At 45.5% G+C, this 16,481-nt stretch overlaps 1 protein-coding gene across 8 annotated transcripts in view; it reads right to left on the minus strand.

Annotated features, from left to right (window-relative positions):
• The window catches only part of VEPH1 (ventricular zone expressed PH domain containing 1), a 221,294-nt gene that overhangs the window by 183,195 nt on the left and 21,618 nt on the right, over nucleotides 1–16,481 (minus strand). For all 8 annotated transcript variants that reach the window (XR_008320208.1, XM_053312344.1, XM_053312345.1 and 5 more), the window contains exons 4-5: nucleotides 13,120–13,335; nucleotides 4,379–4,553 (exon numbers count right to left, since the gene is read on the minus strand). Coding sequence is in view for 7 of the 8 variants with exons in the window: in XM_053312344.1 (XP_053168319.1) it covers nucleotides 4,379–4,553; nucleotides 13,120–13,335 (391 nt within the window). In the remaining variant the exon portion in view is untranslated. The remainder of the gene's footprint in view (nucleotides 1–4,378; nucleotides 4,554–13,119; nucleotides 13,336–16,481) is intronic.

The following is a 16,481-nucleotide window of genomic DNA, read 5'->3' on the forward strand; positions in this document are numbered from 1 at the left end:
GGTTACTGCCATTTCTTTTCCACAATGTCTGACAATGATACAGCATCTTCTTGAGCATTGCTGGGGGGGCGGGGGCAGATGGCAGGCTGCTAGGAGGCAACCACTAAAAAGAACTCCACCACTTTCTGGAAATGTGAAATTGTTTAAAAATACACACACAGGTAAGCCCTGCTCCCATGAAAATGAATAGGGGTCCCATATGAAATTAATGGTATAGATCAGGAATTCTCAACGTTGGGTCCTCAAATGTTATTGGACTTCAACTCCCATAATATCCAACCAAAGGACACTGTGGCTGGGGATTATGGGAGTTGAAGTCCAATACATCGGGGGACGCAACGTTGAGAAACCCTGGTATAGATGACATATGTTTCTTACAGGACCCATCTGCATACATTTTGGAACAAAAATTGGACTGAACAGACCCAATTCTGTTCAATTTTTAATTCATTCTGAAATAAAATGCTTACCCCACACATGGGGAAAAACACTTAACATCCTTGCTGCTCCCCAATTAATGTTTCACTATTTTTCAAAAACCTTACAGAATGGTGGTGCTGAAAACGGAACATATTACCTCATGCAAGATAGTATTTTAAATTTTAGAAAGGTGAGAGATACTTGTCAGAAATAAACAAGGAAGAACAGGCATCACTGAAGAGCATTATTGCTTTCTGAGTGTAAATGAAAGCTTCACTGTATTCTCAGATTTCATTCAATTCTCTGCACACAGAACTGCACACATGAAGGAGTGAAAACATTATGATTTTTGTATAATCTTCCATGTATCAAAAATGGAAGGATAGGATGTTCCTGGAGTCATGACCCAGGCCTGTGTAATACATGTAACCCATAGTTACAAATTGTGGTGTGTCAGACATCTGTCTTAAATGCACCTTTTGGAAAGTTGCTCTAATATGTGAAATGAATACATGTTGCTGATGGGGCAATTTAATCTATCATGCAGATGTTTATGCTGTTACATCCATAGTTTAGTGGAAGAGGTATTCCTGTAGACATCCCCTGGTGTAAAGCATTCTGGGTTATTTATCAAGCCACTAGCTACTCAAGTGAGAGGGTGGTGTTAATGATCTGAATGCATGTAGTGTCTGCATAGACAGATACGCGACTAATTGTGTACATGAAATCTAAGACCGCAGATTTTGTCATTCAGTTTACTTTTGTCAATCTCAGTTTACTCTTGGAGCTCCTCTGCAGGTTTACTTAAAAGTGCCCTGAACTATTTTTCTTCACATCAGTAACTTAATTGCATGCTGTGTTATCTGCTAGTATTCAAAGTTTGTTTTGTCATACTGCGAAAATGAATTGAAACTGTAACGACATAAATCCCTGCCACATTTCTGTGCAACACAGGGTCAAGGCACATATTTGATGGCCAAGGCACGTAGTTGATGTGCATGGAAATTCTATGTGTATGGACCCAAAGTGTGCAGTTGATTTCCAGTTTTTCTCCCTGGTGTCAACCGCACAATTTTGGCATACAGCTGTGTGGTTTACACACAAATACTGTCCATGTAACTCATGTGGGGACCATGGAGGTGTGGCCAGCATGTCAGGTGGGTATGGTTGCCAGCCCTCCAGGACTGGGCTGGCATCTCCAGGAATCAGCATCAGTCTCCAGGAAAGATTGAGGAGGAATCATTTTTCATTGATATGTATTGGGGAAAATGTTGGGATAAAAGTCTCCAGGTATAGCTTCAGTCAGAGCCGACAACCCTATGGGTAGTGTAGCATCATGGGCAGTGGCCTATAGCATGATTTGTTGGCAGCTCGCACTACAGCAGCTAGCTTCTACCCATCCAATCATCTGCCTCCATCTCTCTCTCTGCAGCCACCCACCCACACGCCTCCCCTGTTGTCATTGGCAGCAAAGAACCAGCATGTGTACAAATGATGGCAATACCCAGTGCGTATTGCCAGATGGCAGTCCATTTGCCTTTGCTCGCAGTGACTAGGGTGGAGTGTAGCAAGTGGGAGGGCAGATGGCTGCAGAGATGGGCGGCATGCAACTCTTCCAGTCCTGGCCACACTGGGCAGCCTGTGTTTGCTGCCCAATGGTAGATCCACCCCTGCTATGGGTGAAGAGGGAGGCAGCACTCACTCTCTCCTCCATGCAATGGACCAGATTAGGCAGTAAGTATCTGGCCCTCTGCTGAGTCCTTAAGAGAGTGTATCTCTTGACACTACAGGTGGTGTGGAAAATGTAGTGGGGGAAGGGGATAATAGATATAAATATTCTCCTGTTTAAAATGAAAAATCTTCCCTGCATGTAGGAAACTAGCATAAGAGGACTCACCTGAAAGTTTTACCTGTGATATGCTAACTTTCTACAAGCAGGGAAGTCTCCACACACATACCTGCAGGAATAAAGTACTAGAAGTGGGGAGTATTTCAAGCTACCAGGACATTCTGTATTAGACCTTAAATGCACTATAGCTCAACAACAAAACCATTAAGCAGAGGTTCCGTGGAACTACTGAGTTGGAATCCATTAGTAAATTTGATACTGTGAAACTCAGACTCAGCATAGTTTAATTCCAAAGCCATGTTGTTGCAACAAACACAACAAAGAGTCCAGTCAGTGGCACCTTAAAGATTAACAAAATTTATTTTAGTATAATCTTTCATGGCCCAGAGCCTGCTTCATCAGATATGACTTTGGAAAGCACTATTTATCCCACTTTAAGTGTTGATATTATCTATCTTGCTATGGCAGTGAGAGAGCTATTTGGCAGTAGATAATGCCCACTTTGATGCACTGTATATTCACTTGCACTCTGCATAGTAATAAAGCACAAAGAAGAGCAGACCTCAAGCTTGCACATACAGGTTGCGTATCCCTAATCCGGACATTCAAAATCCGGAATGCTCCAAAATCCGGAAACCACCACAGTGTGCGCCTGCAACATTATTGCGCTGATAATTTTCTCGCAATTAGTTTTCATTACATTTACAGCTACCTGTAGTTATCGTAAATTCAATGCTTATTTGTTTTTATAAACTTTGAATAAAACCTAAAAAAAAGATACAATGTACAGTAACCTTTCGTGTTTAGACTTGCATCCCATGCTCAAGATATCTCATTACAGTATGCAAATATTCCAAGATCTGGAAAAGTCCGAAATCTGGAACACTTCTGGTCCCAAGCAGTTCGGATAAGGGATACTCAACCTGTATATGGATTTATGACGGTGTCTTCTTCTGAATCAGACTATAGTTCCATCTAGGTCAGTATTCTCTACATTAACCAGCACTGGCTCTCCAGGGTTTCGGAATGGGATCTTTCCAAGTCCTACCTGAGATGCCAGGGATTAAAGTGATGCCACAGGACTACTTGTTATTTTTAATCACAGAAGGCCTCTGTTGTGTAATTCTGCTAAACATATAGATCAGCCCTAAACCCGAACTATTCAAGATTTTAACCCTCTGCAGACATTATTAAGGACTAGATGAATGCAAATGGAGACAAACTTTTGGGATGGGTACATAGCTCAGTGGTATAGCAACTGCTTAACATACAGAAGGTCCCTGGTTCAATCCTTAGCATCTCCAGGAGCGTTCCCAGACAGCAAGCTTTACCGTGGAGGCTTTACTGCGAGTTCAAAGTTGTAAAAAAAAAAAAAAACCTGACACAAAAAGTGGATCTTTTTACTCCGGATATAAATCGGGCCTCATACTAACGTGCGATGAAAAACCTGAATTGTTTGTGAAGTGCTCCCGATAGCTTGCAGGGACTTCGGGGTAAATTTGGCCAATATGAATGCACATCTCCATTCCAGAGGAGATGTGAAATAAGCCAGGTGTGAAACATTTCCAGGCAGGGTTGAGAGAAATTCCTGCCTGAAGCCCTGGAGAACTGCTGCCAGTCAGAGTAGATAATACTGAGCTAGATGGATCAATGGTCTGACTCAGTAGGTGGCAGCTTCCTATAATCCTATGAGTGGCATCATGGCAGCAGGTTCCTAACCTGGTGTGCATGAGTTCATCAGAATGTGTGCCGAGAGCTTAATGGGTCAAGTTGTACTGGAGGAGGGGGCTCTCTTCACAAAGCCTAATGAATGTGTGTGCATTTCAAGAAAGAAACATACCATTGTGATGTCTGTCTGCCCCCCACCCCGCCCCATGTGCACGCACACGCACACACACACACAAACACACACACACTTGTTTAGTGCTTCATGTTTGAAAGGGGTTCCGATGACTTCTCCGTGAACACCACATATATCTGACAATCCATCATGTCGTCATTTACTGCAAGGAACATATTTTAAAATACTGCTTGTATGGAGAATCCTGCAGAACTTGTAGAATTTAATCTGTCAGCAAATTAGAACAGAAGAATTCAGCTGCTTCTTACCTTGCAGGACACTTTGAACAATTGTTTCTGTGTGCTCAGCCAGGAGATCAGCTTTGCTAATTGCAGCCAGGGATAGATAACTCGACATGTTCCTACACAGTTCTTTGTTACCCCTCTGGAGAAATTTTACTGCCACTGGGACAGCCAGTGCCATGATGGGAGGACGATTATAATTCTGTGGGGAGAAATGGTAGTATTAAAAAAAAGCACACAATTTTTTATTTTTTTTTTTTTTGCAATTTTTGCAGATTATTACAGACTCAAGAACTGGGAGGAAATATATGACAACATATATCCCTACTCAGCCACAAAGCTCCGTGACTTGGGCCATTTGCTTTCTCTTGCCTTATCTTACCTCACAGTGTTGTGAGGATAAAAGGAGGGCCCATGCACTGCTCTGAGCTTTTGGAAGAAAGACAGAACATAAGAACATAAGAACAGCCCTGCTGGATCAGGCCCAAGGCCCATCTAGTCCAGCATCCTGTTTCGCACAGTGGCCCACCAGATGCCAATTGGGAGCCTACAGTCAGGAGTTGAGGGCATGCCCTCTCACCTGCCATCACTCCCCTGCAACTGGTACTCCGAGGCACCCTGCCCTTGAGGCAGGAGGTGGCCTATAGCCCTCCGACTAGTAGCCATTGATAGACCTCTCCTCCATGAAGTTATCCAAACCCCTCTTAAAGCCATTCAGGTTGTTGGCTGTCACCACATCCTGTGGCAGAGAGTTCCACAAGTGGATCACGCGTTGTGTGAAAAAGTACTTCCGTTTGTTGGTCCTAGACCTCCTGGCAATCAATTTCATGGAGTGACCCCTGTTTCTAGTGTTGTGTGAGAGGGAAAAGAATCTCTCTCTCTCCACTTTCTCCACACCATGCATGATTTTATAGACCTCTATCATGTCTCCCCGCAGTTGTCTGTTTTCTAAACTAAAAAGCCCCAGGTGTTGTAGTCTTGCCTCATAGGAAAGGTGCTCTAGGCCCCTGATCATCTTGGTTGCCCTTTTCTGTACCTTCTCCAGTTCAACAATGTCCTTTTTAAGATGTGGTGACCAGAACTGGATGCAGTACTCCAAGTGTGGTCGCACCATAGTTTTGTATAAGGGCATTATAATGTTAGCCTGGTGACTCCCCAACCCGCATAAATGAGCAGTCCATGTGCCTGGGGTTCAGGGGCGGCTCATGAACTCACCTCCTGGGGGTGGGGGGGGCAGCGGCTTCTTTAACTGTAAACGGAGCTGGTGCTCCATGCCACCCTGCAGCCCCCATGGTGGGGATTCGCCTCTGCCACTCACCTGGCTCCCACGGAGGCAAGCCCCCGCCAGTGGCCAGGTGAGTGGTGGAGGTGATTCCTCGCCGCGGGGGTTGCTGGGCGGCACGGAGCACCGGCTCCGTTTACAGTTAAAGAAACCACCTGCTGACCCCCCTCCCTGGAGGTGAGTTCACGAGCTGCCCCTGCTGGGATTAACATGGCGGTGTGGGAGATGAAGCAGAATGAGGTAGCCAGGATGGGGAGAGGCAAGTAGGAATGGACCACATCGGTGGCTCCTTTGCCGCCGCAGCCCACTCCACCCAGGCGGACCGCTACTGGCTGGTAGTACGACCAACATCCAACTTCAGTGAATGAAGGAATAGACTTGACAACAGCTATGGATAGGGTCAGGAGCAAAGCTACTGGCAGGCACGTGAATTACATGGATTTTGCTCATGCAAAAGAAACCCAGGGAACCAAAGGTGACTAGCTGAGCTCCCATTTAGTTGGGCTGGTGGATCTCCCTCTGCACTAGTTCAGGAAGTGCTCAGCATTCAGGGAGGCCAAGGCTTGGAATCTCCCTAAGCCAGACCCCTTTGGGGTAGGCCAGGGACTAAATGCTTGCCCTTGAAAGGCTGGGTAGCGTCTTCCAATATGTCTTTATGACTCAGTGCCAGCTGACGGCAACACTTCAACTGAGGATGCAGGGATGCAGATTCCCGCCCCGCCTGCAGGCATTTGAGTCCCCCCACAAAACCTGTTAGATCCGCCCCCACAAAAAATATTCCCCCTCCCCCAAAAAATTAAGTGAAGAACTTCTCAAGCTTTCCCTCTCTGTGTATCTCTGTGAGGCTTGGGAGATCCCCGGTTAGTTCTTTAAGGGCTCACAGTAGTAAAACACCTGCTCTGCATGCAGAAGGACCCCAGTTCAATCCCTGGCAGCATCTACAGGTAGGGCTGGGAAAACCCTTGTCTGGAACCCTGGAGAGTTGCTGCCAGTCAGTGTGGGCAATATTGTCCCTGGCAGACCAGTCATCTGATTTAGTATTCAACAGCTACGCATGTTCAACGCACAATTTCTCAGTTAAGGGTGTGGAGCTTTTCTTGTGTGCCTTTAGTACTGGCCCTTCAAAATTATCACAAGAGTGTTTGGGTGGGGGCAGGGGCAGGGCAGGAGGCATGTATGCAGAAAACCAGGCCAAAACCAAGAATATTTATTTATTTATCATATTTCTATACCACTGCTAATCCCCTGCTTTCTGAGCAAAGAGTCACCTTTTAAAAGTGGTGATTTTCTTTATTTAGCAAGGGGAGAGCAACTGGCCCTATCCATTCCAATGAAAGAGCCAATCGGGATGAGGAGATATTACCAGTTCTGGATGGGGTTGCACTCCCCTTGAAAGAGCAAGTACGCAGCTTGAGGGTACTACTGGACGTGGCTCTACTTTTGGAAGTTCAGGTGGAGGCGGTGGCCAGGGGTGCCTTTGCACGGCTTCGGCTAGTGCGCCAGCTGCGTCCCTTTCTCAAGAAGGCAGATCTGGCCACAGTTACCCATGTCTTAGTCACGTCACAACTGGATTACTGTAGCGTGCTCTACGTGGGGCTGCCCTTGAAGAATATCCGGAAACTACAGCTAGTGCAAAATGCGGCAGCGAGGGTTTTTCCAGAGCTGCCTAATGGGAGCACATCACACCCATTCTGAAAGAGTTGCACTAGCTGCCAGTTTATTTCCAGGTCCAATTCAAGGTCCTGGTTTTGACCTTTAAAGCCCTTAATGGTTTGGGCCCGGGGTACCTGAGGGCCCGCCTGCTCCCAAGGGTTGCTGCCCGCTTGACGAGGTCATCTGAGGGGGCTCTGCTCCGGGTGCCGACAATGAGGGAGGCTCGGTTGTTGTGCACTCGGGACAGGGCCTTCTCTGTTGCTGCCCCCAGACATTGTAATGCTCTCCCAGTGGCCATTCGCTCCTCAGACTCCATCACAGTTTTTAGAAAGCTTGTTAACTCTTGGCTTTTTTATCCAGGCTTTTACATGATTGTTTTCTATTGCGGCTTCTATGTGTTTTTACCCAAGTATAGTTTTTATGCTTGTATTTTATAGATTTTAAATTAGATTTGTTTTATATTTTTAGCTTAATATTTTTATTGTCATTTTATTGTATGTTTTTTAATTTTTGTAAACCGCCTTGGGATTGTTTTTAATGAAAGGTGGTATATAAATTCAACAAACAAACAAACAAACAATAAATAAATAAAGTCCCCAGCACAGCATGCCTCCAGTGGTTGTTGCTGGTGTCTATCTTGTGTTTCTTTTTTAGATCGTTAGCCCTTTGGGGACAGGGAACCATCTTTATTTTATTTATTTTTATTTCTCTATGTAAACCGCTTTGGGAACTTTTGTTGAAAAGCGGTACATAAATATTTGTTGTTGTTGTTGTTGCTGTAGTAGTAGTAGTAGTAGTAGTAGTAGTAGAAGAAGAAGAACTACCACCTGATATAGACTTCTCTAGGGAGTTTTTCACGTGGGCTTTTAAAACCTTTTAGCTTGCATCTCCTCCGGAATGGCAGATGTGTATTCACATATAGGGCAGAATTCCCCCAAGTACCTGCAAGCTATCAGGGAGCAGTGTTTTCTCTAGTTTTTAAAATCTGTGTGCAGAATTAGTTTTTGCACCCAGACCCCAAGGAGACACGGACACATATACTTTTGGTGAAACTGGCCACTTTTATTAACATTCCAATTGCAGTGGAGTTGTTAGGCATCAGCTGGGATTGGCACTCCAACCCCCCAACAGTGTGGACCCTCGCAGGTTGGCCACGCGTGTGGCCACCTTACCCTAAAACCTAGGGTGCTGGCACCTTGGCTTGAGGCGACTCGGCTGCCGTAAAGTGGGAGCACCCTTCTCAGCCAACCTAATGTCAGGTCCCTGTCGCCAGCACCACCTCTCCAATGCTGTCCAGCCATAAGGAAGGATGCCATCAACAGTGGGGTAGGAGTTGAGCTGCATCCCCGATCTGTCAAGCCTCAGGGGATCAGCTCCTCCTACTTGAAGCCAAATGCTTACCTCAGCTGCCGCACTGATTATTCCCCAGTTTTCCTCCTCACTGTACCTGCCACTGCGGGCGTTAGCCTAGCTTAACGCCCCGCACCCCACAAGCCCCTCAGGACCACTGCCAATCCCAGCCTCCACTCATCCATGCATAGCCTCATCCCCTCGGGCGAAAGGTGTACCCCGTCACCCCTGTAGAGTGCGGGCTGCGACTCCCCGCCTAGCCCTATTGATCTTATTCTGTTTGCGTGCCCCACTCCGTAACCTCCGCTGTGTGCTGTCAGGCCAGCGTATAACAACATCCGGGCACCATGCCAGCACCATGGTCTGCTGAGACCGCAAGAATCCTGACTGGCTGACCAAGTCGTTGCCCCCGAAAAGCAGCAGCAGGATATCCGGCACCGGATTCTTCTCAAGGAATTCAGGCAATATTGGCACAAATTGGGCCATCCGCATGCCCCTCATTCTGCACCACTCCACAGAGGCCCATTGCCCCAGGCCCAACTGCATTCTAGGTTCTGCGCCCTGCGCCCATTTGAACACCCAAAAAACAAGAGTGGCCCCAAGACGAGGACTCTGGCCCGCTCCACCGGAGACATCGTATGGCTGAGACCCACATCCTAGACCACTGTGTGCTCTCCATCATATTGCTGAGGCCCGCGTCCCAGGCCATTGGTGTTCCATTCCACGTTCCAAGCCACATGGCTGAGACCCACGTCCAGACCATTGTGTACTCTCCACCATATTGCTGAGACCCGCATCCCAGGCCATTTGGTGTTCCATTCCACGTTCCAAGCCACATGGCCGAGATCCGCGCCCCAGACCACTGAGCTTGCTCCAGGCCATTCCATGTTCCAAGCCACATGGCTGAGACCCGCGTCCCAGGCCACTGTGCGTTTTCCACCCTATTGCTGAGACCCGCGTCCCAGGACCATCCATTCCAAGTCACATCTCTGAGACCCGCGTTCCAGGCCATTCCATATTCCAAGCCACCAGGCTGAGACCGGCATCCCAGGCACCGTGCCAATGATCTAACCCTGCCTCTGCCCCAGCCTTTTATTGTGTGGTTGATCCAGCCCTTCATTATGTGGCTGATCCCACCTTTCCGCATGTGAAGTCACACGAGTGGCCGCATGTGAAGTCACGCGAGTAGACCCCAAGGGTCTAGCACAGGCAGCACTGGGCAGGGGGTATGCCACTGGGGGGTCCCACCGCCCTCCAGGCTTGCTGCCAGGCAAGGGAGGGTAGAGCCCACTGTGTGGGGATCTGAGAAAAAGATATTTGTTTTGAGGTAGTTTTTTGTTTGTTTTTGTTGTTGTTGGGTTTTTTGTTTTGTTTTTTAATTAAAGCCTGTGCAGCTGCATTATACTTGCTTATTATTATTCCTTAATACTTATTTATTTATTAATGTTTTGACATATTATATTCTGCCCTTTTTCCCGGGAGCCCAAAATGGTGCAGTACACAACTAGGCTACTCCTGGCCCCGCCACCGGAGGAACGCCTGACCAATGGGAAATAGCTCCCAGTGTCACGTGCTCCTCCATAGGGGGCTGGGGCAAATGAGCTGCGCTGCCTAGAGCGGCAGCGATCGGCTGGCTTTTCTGGGCGACAGTATCAAGGCAGTCTGTGCACACCTGTATTCAGAATGGGGCCTTCCTGCTTCAACCTGAATGTGATCTAAAATTTACTGAGTGGACATCGATAAATTTGTGAATGCAGGCATGTGTGCACGCCTTAGAGGGAACACTGTCAGGGAGCATTTCATACATTTCGGGTTTCTCATTGCACATTAGAATTCAGTCCAATTTATATCTGGGGTTAAAAAAACCACTTTTTGCATTGGATTTTTGGGACAACTTTTGAGTTTGCAGTTGCAGAAAACTTGTGGTAAAGCCTGCTGTGTGAAGAATTCCTAGGCAGTGTGCAAAGTTAAAATATTACAAATGTAAACACAATATAAAACAGTTAAAATGTTTTCACACTAAATGAAAATGAAACGGTCAGATTAGTTTCATGTCAGCTTTAGGTTGGGCCAAGATATTTTTTCTCACTCGTGCCAAGTAGCTGCTTTACATGACCTAAGAGGTGCACCCCAAAATGTCTTGCAATGCTGCAGAAGGTGCCTGATCATGTGCAGCTGCCCCAAATTTGAAGCTGCATCCCAGAATGCATTATATGAAAACAACAAATATTTACATAACTGCTTTTCTACAAAAGTTCCCAAAGCAATTTACATAGATATAATAAATTTAAAAAGTGGCTCTCTGTCCCCAATGGGCTCACAATCTAAAAAAGAAACATAAGACAGACATCAGCAACAGCCACTGGAGGAATGCTGTGCTGGGGATGGATAGGCTCAGTTGCTCTCCCCCTGCTAAATAAACAGAATCAATCACCATGTTAAAAAAAGGTGCCTCTTTGCTCAGTTAGCAGGGGGTCAATGCAAGGATGCAGGTTTGCTCCTCTGGAATTGTACTTGGCTCCACTGCTTCTTTCCCCACAATTGTTGCCCAAGCTCAGGTTTCTTGTGCAAATTGGACCTATCCTAGAGCTGCCCAGCCAGACTAGCAAATTTATACTATTAGGTTGTCTCTCCTTCTTTCTGGCTCACTTTCCTGTAATGGGAATAACAGAAGTACTAGGGACAGAGAGCCTAAGGACACCGAAATCAACGGGTGGCTTCTAATCACATGTCACTTGTGTGCATCTTGAATGCATGAAGCAGATTTGATGGTAATTATTACACTTCAGCCAACAGGACCTTTGTTATGACAGAGTTACAATAACAAGTGAAGTAGAGACAATGGGGGCTTGTTCTGTTTATGAAATGATTATATTTTTGGAAATCAACACCCATCTTGGATCCAGGATAAGGTGGTTTCTTCCCCCCCATTCTTCATTGTATAATGTTTACTTGGATCTCGTCCTAGAGTTTTGAAGTTGACATGAACAGAACTGGGCATATGGAGATTTTTAATTTGCCCTTGCATTGATGTGAAATCAGGACCAGAAGCTTTCTGTCCCTCTCTAATATCATGTTCTTATTCCTTTTGGATGAAAACATCCAGGAGCCAAAACAGATTAATATGATGTTTAAAGCAACCTGAGCCTTTCGGGTGACTCCTGAATGGTAGCCAGGGTTAGCTAGCAAGATATATTTTAGTACTGTTGGAAGTTTGCTTTCAGGAAACGCAGGATTAAAACTCAGAAAGCAACTACAACGGCAAGGACCATTTAAAGAACTGGAGGGATAAACAAACAACAGAAGGTACAACACAGCGGGGGGAGGGAGATTTGCCTGATTGGCTGATTCTAAACGCTACCCTAGTAGGTCAGATTTGAGGTTTTAGCGGCCAACATCTTAATGAAGTGTTTACCATGTTAGTCAGCAAAAATGAGCAAAGTTGGACTGGTGCAAGGTCATATCATTGCAGTACCAACAAGGATTTACACACTTGTGCAAAAGTTCCCTTCCAAACAAATTAGATCTGCCACCGTTGCGCAAGTGCAAGTATTCTGGCACTTGCGCAACACTACCCTGCAACGCAAGCTTGAAACTTACTGCAAGCATCTAGTGCAAGAGCTTAGTGCTAGCACCATAGCCCTCCACAAGCGCTTCGCAGGGGGAGCCGTAATGGGTGGGACTGGTGGAAAATGAGCTACAGCTGCAACTCATCCGCTCTCGTCTCTGGTGTTTGCCAGGTTATCTCCAACCCAACACATATCAGCCTGTGTGCCTAGGTTTAATGCCAGGGCCGGGCAGGGCGAGAGACAGAGAAGCAGTCCAGACAGGGTGAGGCTAGTGAGCTGAAACTGTGGCTCGTTTTCCACCATCCTTGCCCTGCCCATACTGGCGCTTTGTTAAGGATGTCAGGCAGTGTGAGTATGTATATGTACACACACACACACACACACACACACACACACATTTACTTTCTGGATCAGCGTTGTGTCTTGTCAATGACTGCTTCCTGACCAGTGATTTTCTGAGCTGGGACCAACCAAAAGGCAATGCATCTCAGCATAAGTCAGAGCACAAAAAGTGCTGAGATGTGTTGCCTTCTGAAAATAAGGAAATATCGTAAGGTGCAGCCAACCTTGTAATCCTGGGGGAAAACCAACAGGTGAGTTTTGTTTCTTTTTAAAAGAGTTTTCTGGCCTTGTGAATATCTCACTGGCTATGGTTTTAAAAGTTTGCTCTATTTTACATTTTATATAAACCGCCTAAAGATTTGTACTTTAGGCAATATACAGATGTTAAAAATAAATAAAATAAAACAAAATAAATCAAATAAATCAAAACCAATTCTGAATTAAGCTGAGGGACCTTCACCTACTAACAAATACCACTCCAGCTAAAAGTCTGGCTGTTTATTAAAGCATTGATCATTCTCAAGGCATGCGTGCTTTCCTATAACACAATACTCCTTGCAATGCAGTCTTACCTGTAAAATGCAGCTCATAATATCAGATGCAATCTTCGCATGGGGTGTGTCTTCATCCTTTCCAGAAGGTTTCAGATTGTGCTCTAAACATGATTCCCAAAGAGCCACAAGGGCTTTCCCATGTTTCTCAATGGACTCTGTCTCTCTAATGGCCGTGGTGATACGTGTGATACAGATCTCCACAACTGCCTGGTCGTTGTCATTACTTTGGTAGTCCTAGTTGAGACAAAACAATTTGTTAAGCTATACGATAGCCCGAGGTTTATTTTTAAATTTATTAAAATATTTTTATGTCACTCCTCTAGTACAATACTGCTTGGGGTGGCTCACAAAAACAATAAAGCAATAAACAAGTGTCATCATTAAGCAAATAGGCTATATTAATTCAATCAATCAATCAATCAATTTACATACTGCCCTTCCTAAAGTGGCTCAGGATGGTTTACATTAAAATAAAAAACACATAATAAAACAATTAAAATAATAAAAACTTTTAAACCAAGCTCATTAAAATTAAAACTAAATAGAATTAAAAGCCAGGCTAAAAAGATGGGTCTTTAAGGCTCTCCTGAAGGTCTCCATGGAAGATAATCTTCTTATAACCTGGAGGTTTTTCACACATGGCTCTATGCCTCGAGGTATCTGAAGAGTGAATCTGCTTCACAGCAGATTGGAGGCATTTTAATTTGAAGGATTAGATGGACCATTCACATAGCCATCAGCACCTCCATCAACACCTTCGGAGAAAGCAGAAGCCCCAGAGTTTTTTTCAAAAGCTCCTGGAAATAGAGGATTTTTTTACCCCAGACATAATTCGGGCTAAGCCAGAATTCACAGTCCCCCTTCGCATAAAAACAAAGCCCTGTCTGTCCTGGTCCCTGATAGCCCACAGGGAGGTCGGGTTAAATCCAGCGAATATGTGAACTGGCACACTCCAATCAGGAGTAGATTTGGGGAGAAAGCCCTGTCTGTAAAACTTCCTGGAGGTTACAAACTGGTGTACCACTGTTTTCAGTTCATTCTCCACAAGGAACAGGTGGAGTTGTCTAATCAATTGCAGGTGGTAAAAAGCAATACTGGCCATTGATGGTATCGAAACCTGAGGCAGCAGGATGAGACCCAAGTCGAAGAGCACTCCCAAGCTACGGACCTGTTCTTTCTGTGGGAGTGTAACCCCATCCAGAACAGGACATTCTATCCCGTCTTGCAGATTATGATCCCCAACTATGAACACCTCCATCTTGCTTGGATTCAGCTTCAGTTTATTACCCCCAGAGGCGTAACTAGGGAAAACAGTGCCCGGGGCAAGCACTGAAATGGCGCCCCCCCCGCCCCCCCAACATACTACATTATACTTAGGTTTTTCCACACAATCCGCCGCCGCCGCCAAGCCAGGCCACTGACTGGCTGCCAGGCGCCAGCAAAGCAATGGGGGGGCGCGGGCAGCGCGGAAGGGACCGCTTGTGGGGGAGGGGGCGCCGACGCGCTCCCTTGACTGCTGCAGCGCTGCTGCACCGAGCAGGAAACATTTGTATTAACAAAAAATAAAATAATAATAATAATAATTTTTTTGTCATGGCGGCGCCCCCCACGTGAGCAGAAAAGATGGTGCCCGGGGCACGTGCCCCCCCTGCCCCCCCTATATTTACGCCTCTGATTACCCCTCATCTAGCCCATTACTGCCTTTAGGCAGGCATTTAAGGGGCAAATGCCATTTCCTGATATTGATGGTAAGGAGAAAGAGATTTGGGTATTATCAGCATATTGATATGCTGCACCAAATCCCCTGATGGCCTCACCCAGCAGGTTCATTTAGATGTTAAAAAGCATTAGAGAGAGAATGAAGCCCTGAGGGACTCCATACAGCAAATCCCATTTTGAAGAGCAACTGTCACCAAGAGCCATCATCTGAACTCTACCCAAGACATAGGAGCAGAACCACTGTAAAACAGTGTCTCCTACCCCAAACCTCTCAGGCGATCCAGAAGGATACCATGGTCAATGGTATCAAAAGCTGCTGAGAGATCCAAAAGAACCAGCAGAGTCACACTGCCAATTCCCTGGCAAAGGTCATCTATCAGGCCAACCAAGGCTGTCTCAACCCCATAGTCTGCTCTAAAGACAGTTTGAAACTAGATAATCCTCCGAGACTGCTTGGAGCTGGTCAGCTACCACCTTCTCAATCATCTTACCCAGTCACAGGAGGTTGAAGACTGGCCTATAATTATCCCTCACCAGGGGGATCCAGAGCAGGCTTTTTCAGAAGAGGTCTAACTAACATCTAGCAGGTGGCATCCTGCCCTCCCTAAGTGAGGTATTAATGGTATCAACTAGGCCAGCTCCAGCGACCTCCCTGGCAAGATGAAATCAGTCATGTTAGGCAAGGATCCAAAGAACAGGTGGGAGGCCATACCACTCCAAGCAGCTTGTCCACATCCTCAAGAGTCACAAACTGAAACTGATCCAATCTAATCTTCCAAGAGGAATTGCTGGACATCTCCCTAACTGGCCCTGCACACATACTGTAGTCCACAATCAGCCCAAATGTGAGATATTTGATCTACAAAGAACTCATTGAATGCACCCATGTATAGTTTTTCTGTGTTTGTATATTATGTATTTTAATATCGGATTGTTTTTATATTTTTAGCTAAACACGTTGAACTCATTTTTATTATGTGTTTTAACTTTTGTAAACCACCTTGGGATTGTTTTTAATGAAAGGCGGTATATAAATCTAACAATCAATCAATCAATCAATCAATCACAGTGAGACATTGTTTTAGGGGGGAAATTTGAAAGAAGGGACTTGAATTAAACCCCTAACAATCCTGAACAGCAGTGCTGGATGATAACTTGCAGGCACAACACACACAGAATAAAATAAAACCGATCTTACTTTGAACTTACCTGGCATTATAAAGGAGCATTTTTCTAGGTTTAGTGGGGAGTTGGAACTACTCCCCAAGGCCTGAGAATTGCCAGGCCAGCCAGAAGGGAAAACAGTAATTAAATTACTGGACTCCCTTCCCTGTAATGGCATGCTGGCCTGCCAACGCCCAATCCTCTATTCCCCACCATTACTGAAATAGCCATCCCAACGCTCCATCCTTAACAAGGGAGCCTAGTAACTTCCCTGTGAGCAGCCTGGCTCAAACCAATTTAAAAACAAAACAAAAAACAAAAAACCCTAAACCAGGGTGGATTTGATTTAAATCAAACTGATTTAAATCATGATTTAAATCACTAGCAGGGTGGATAAAAATCAAAAAAATCCGATTTAAATCAAAAAAATCCGATTTTTTTGATTTAAATTGGATTTTTTTGATTTAAATCAGATTTTTTTTATTTTTATCCACCCT

The sequence above is a fragment of the Hemicordylus capensis genome, chromosome 3 (assembly GCF_027244095.1).
Source record: "Hemicordylus capensis ecotype Gifberg chromosome 3, rHemCap1.1.pri, whole genome shotgun sequence".
Lineage (NCBI taxonomy): Eukaryota > Metazoa > Chordata > Lepidosauria > Squamata > Cordylidae > Hemicordylus > Hemicordylus capensis.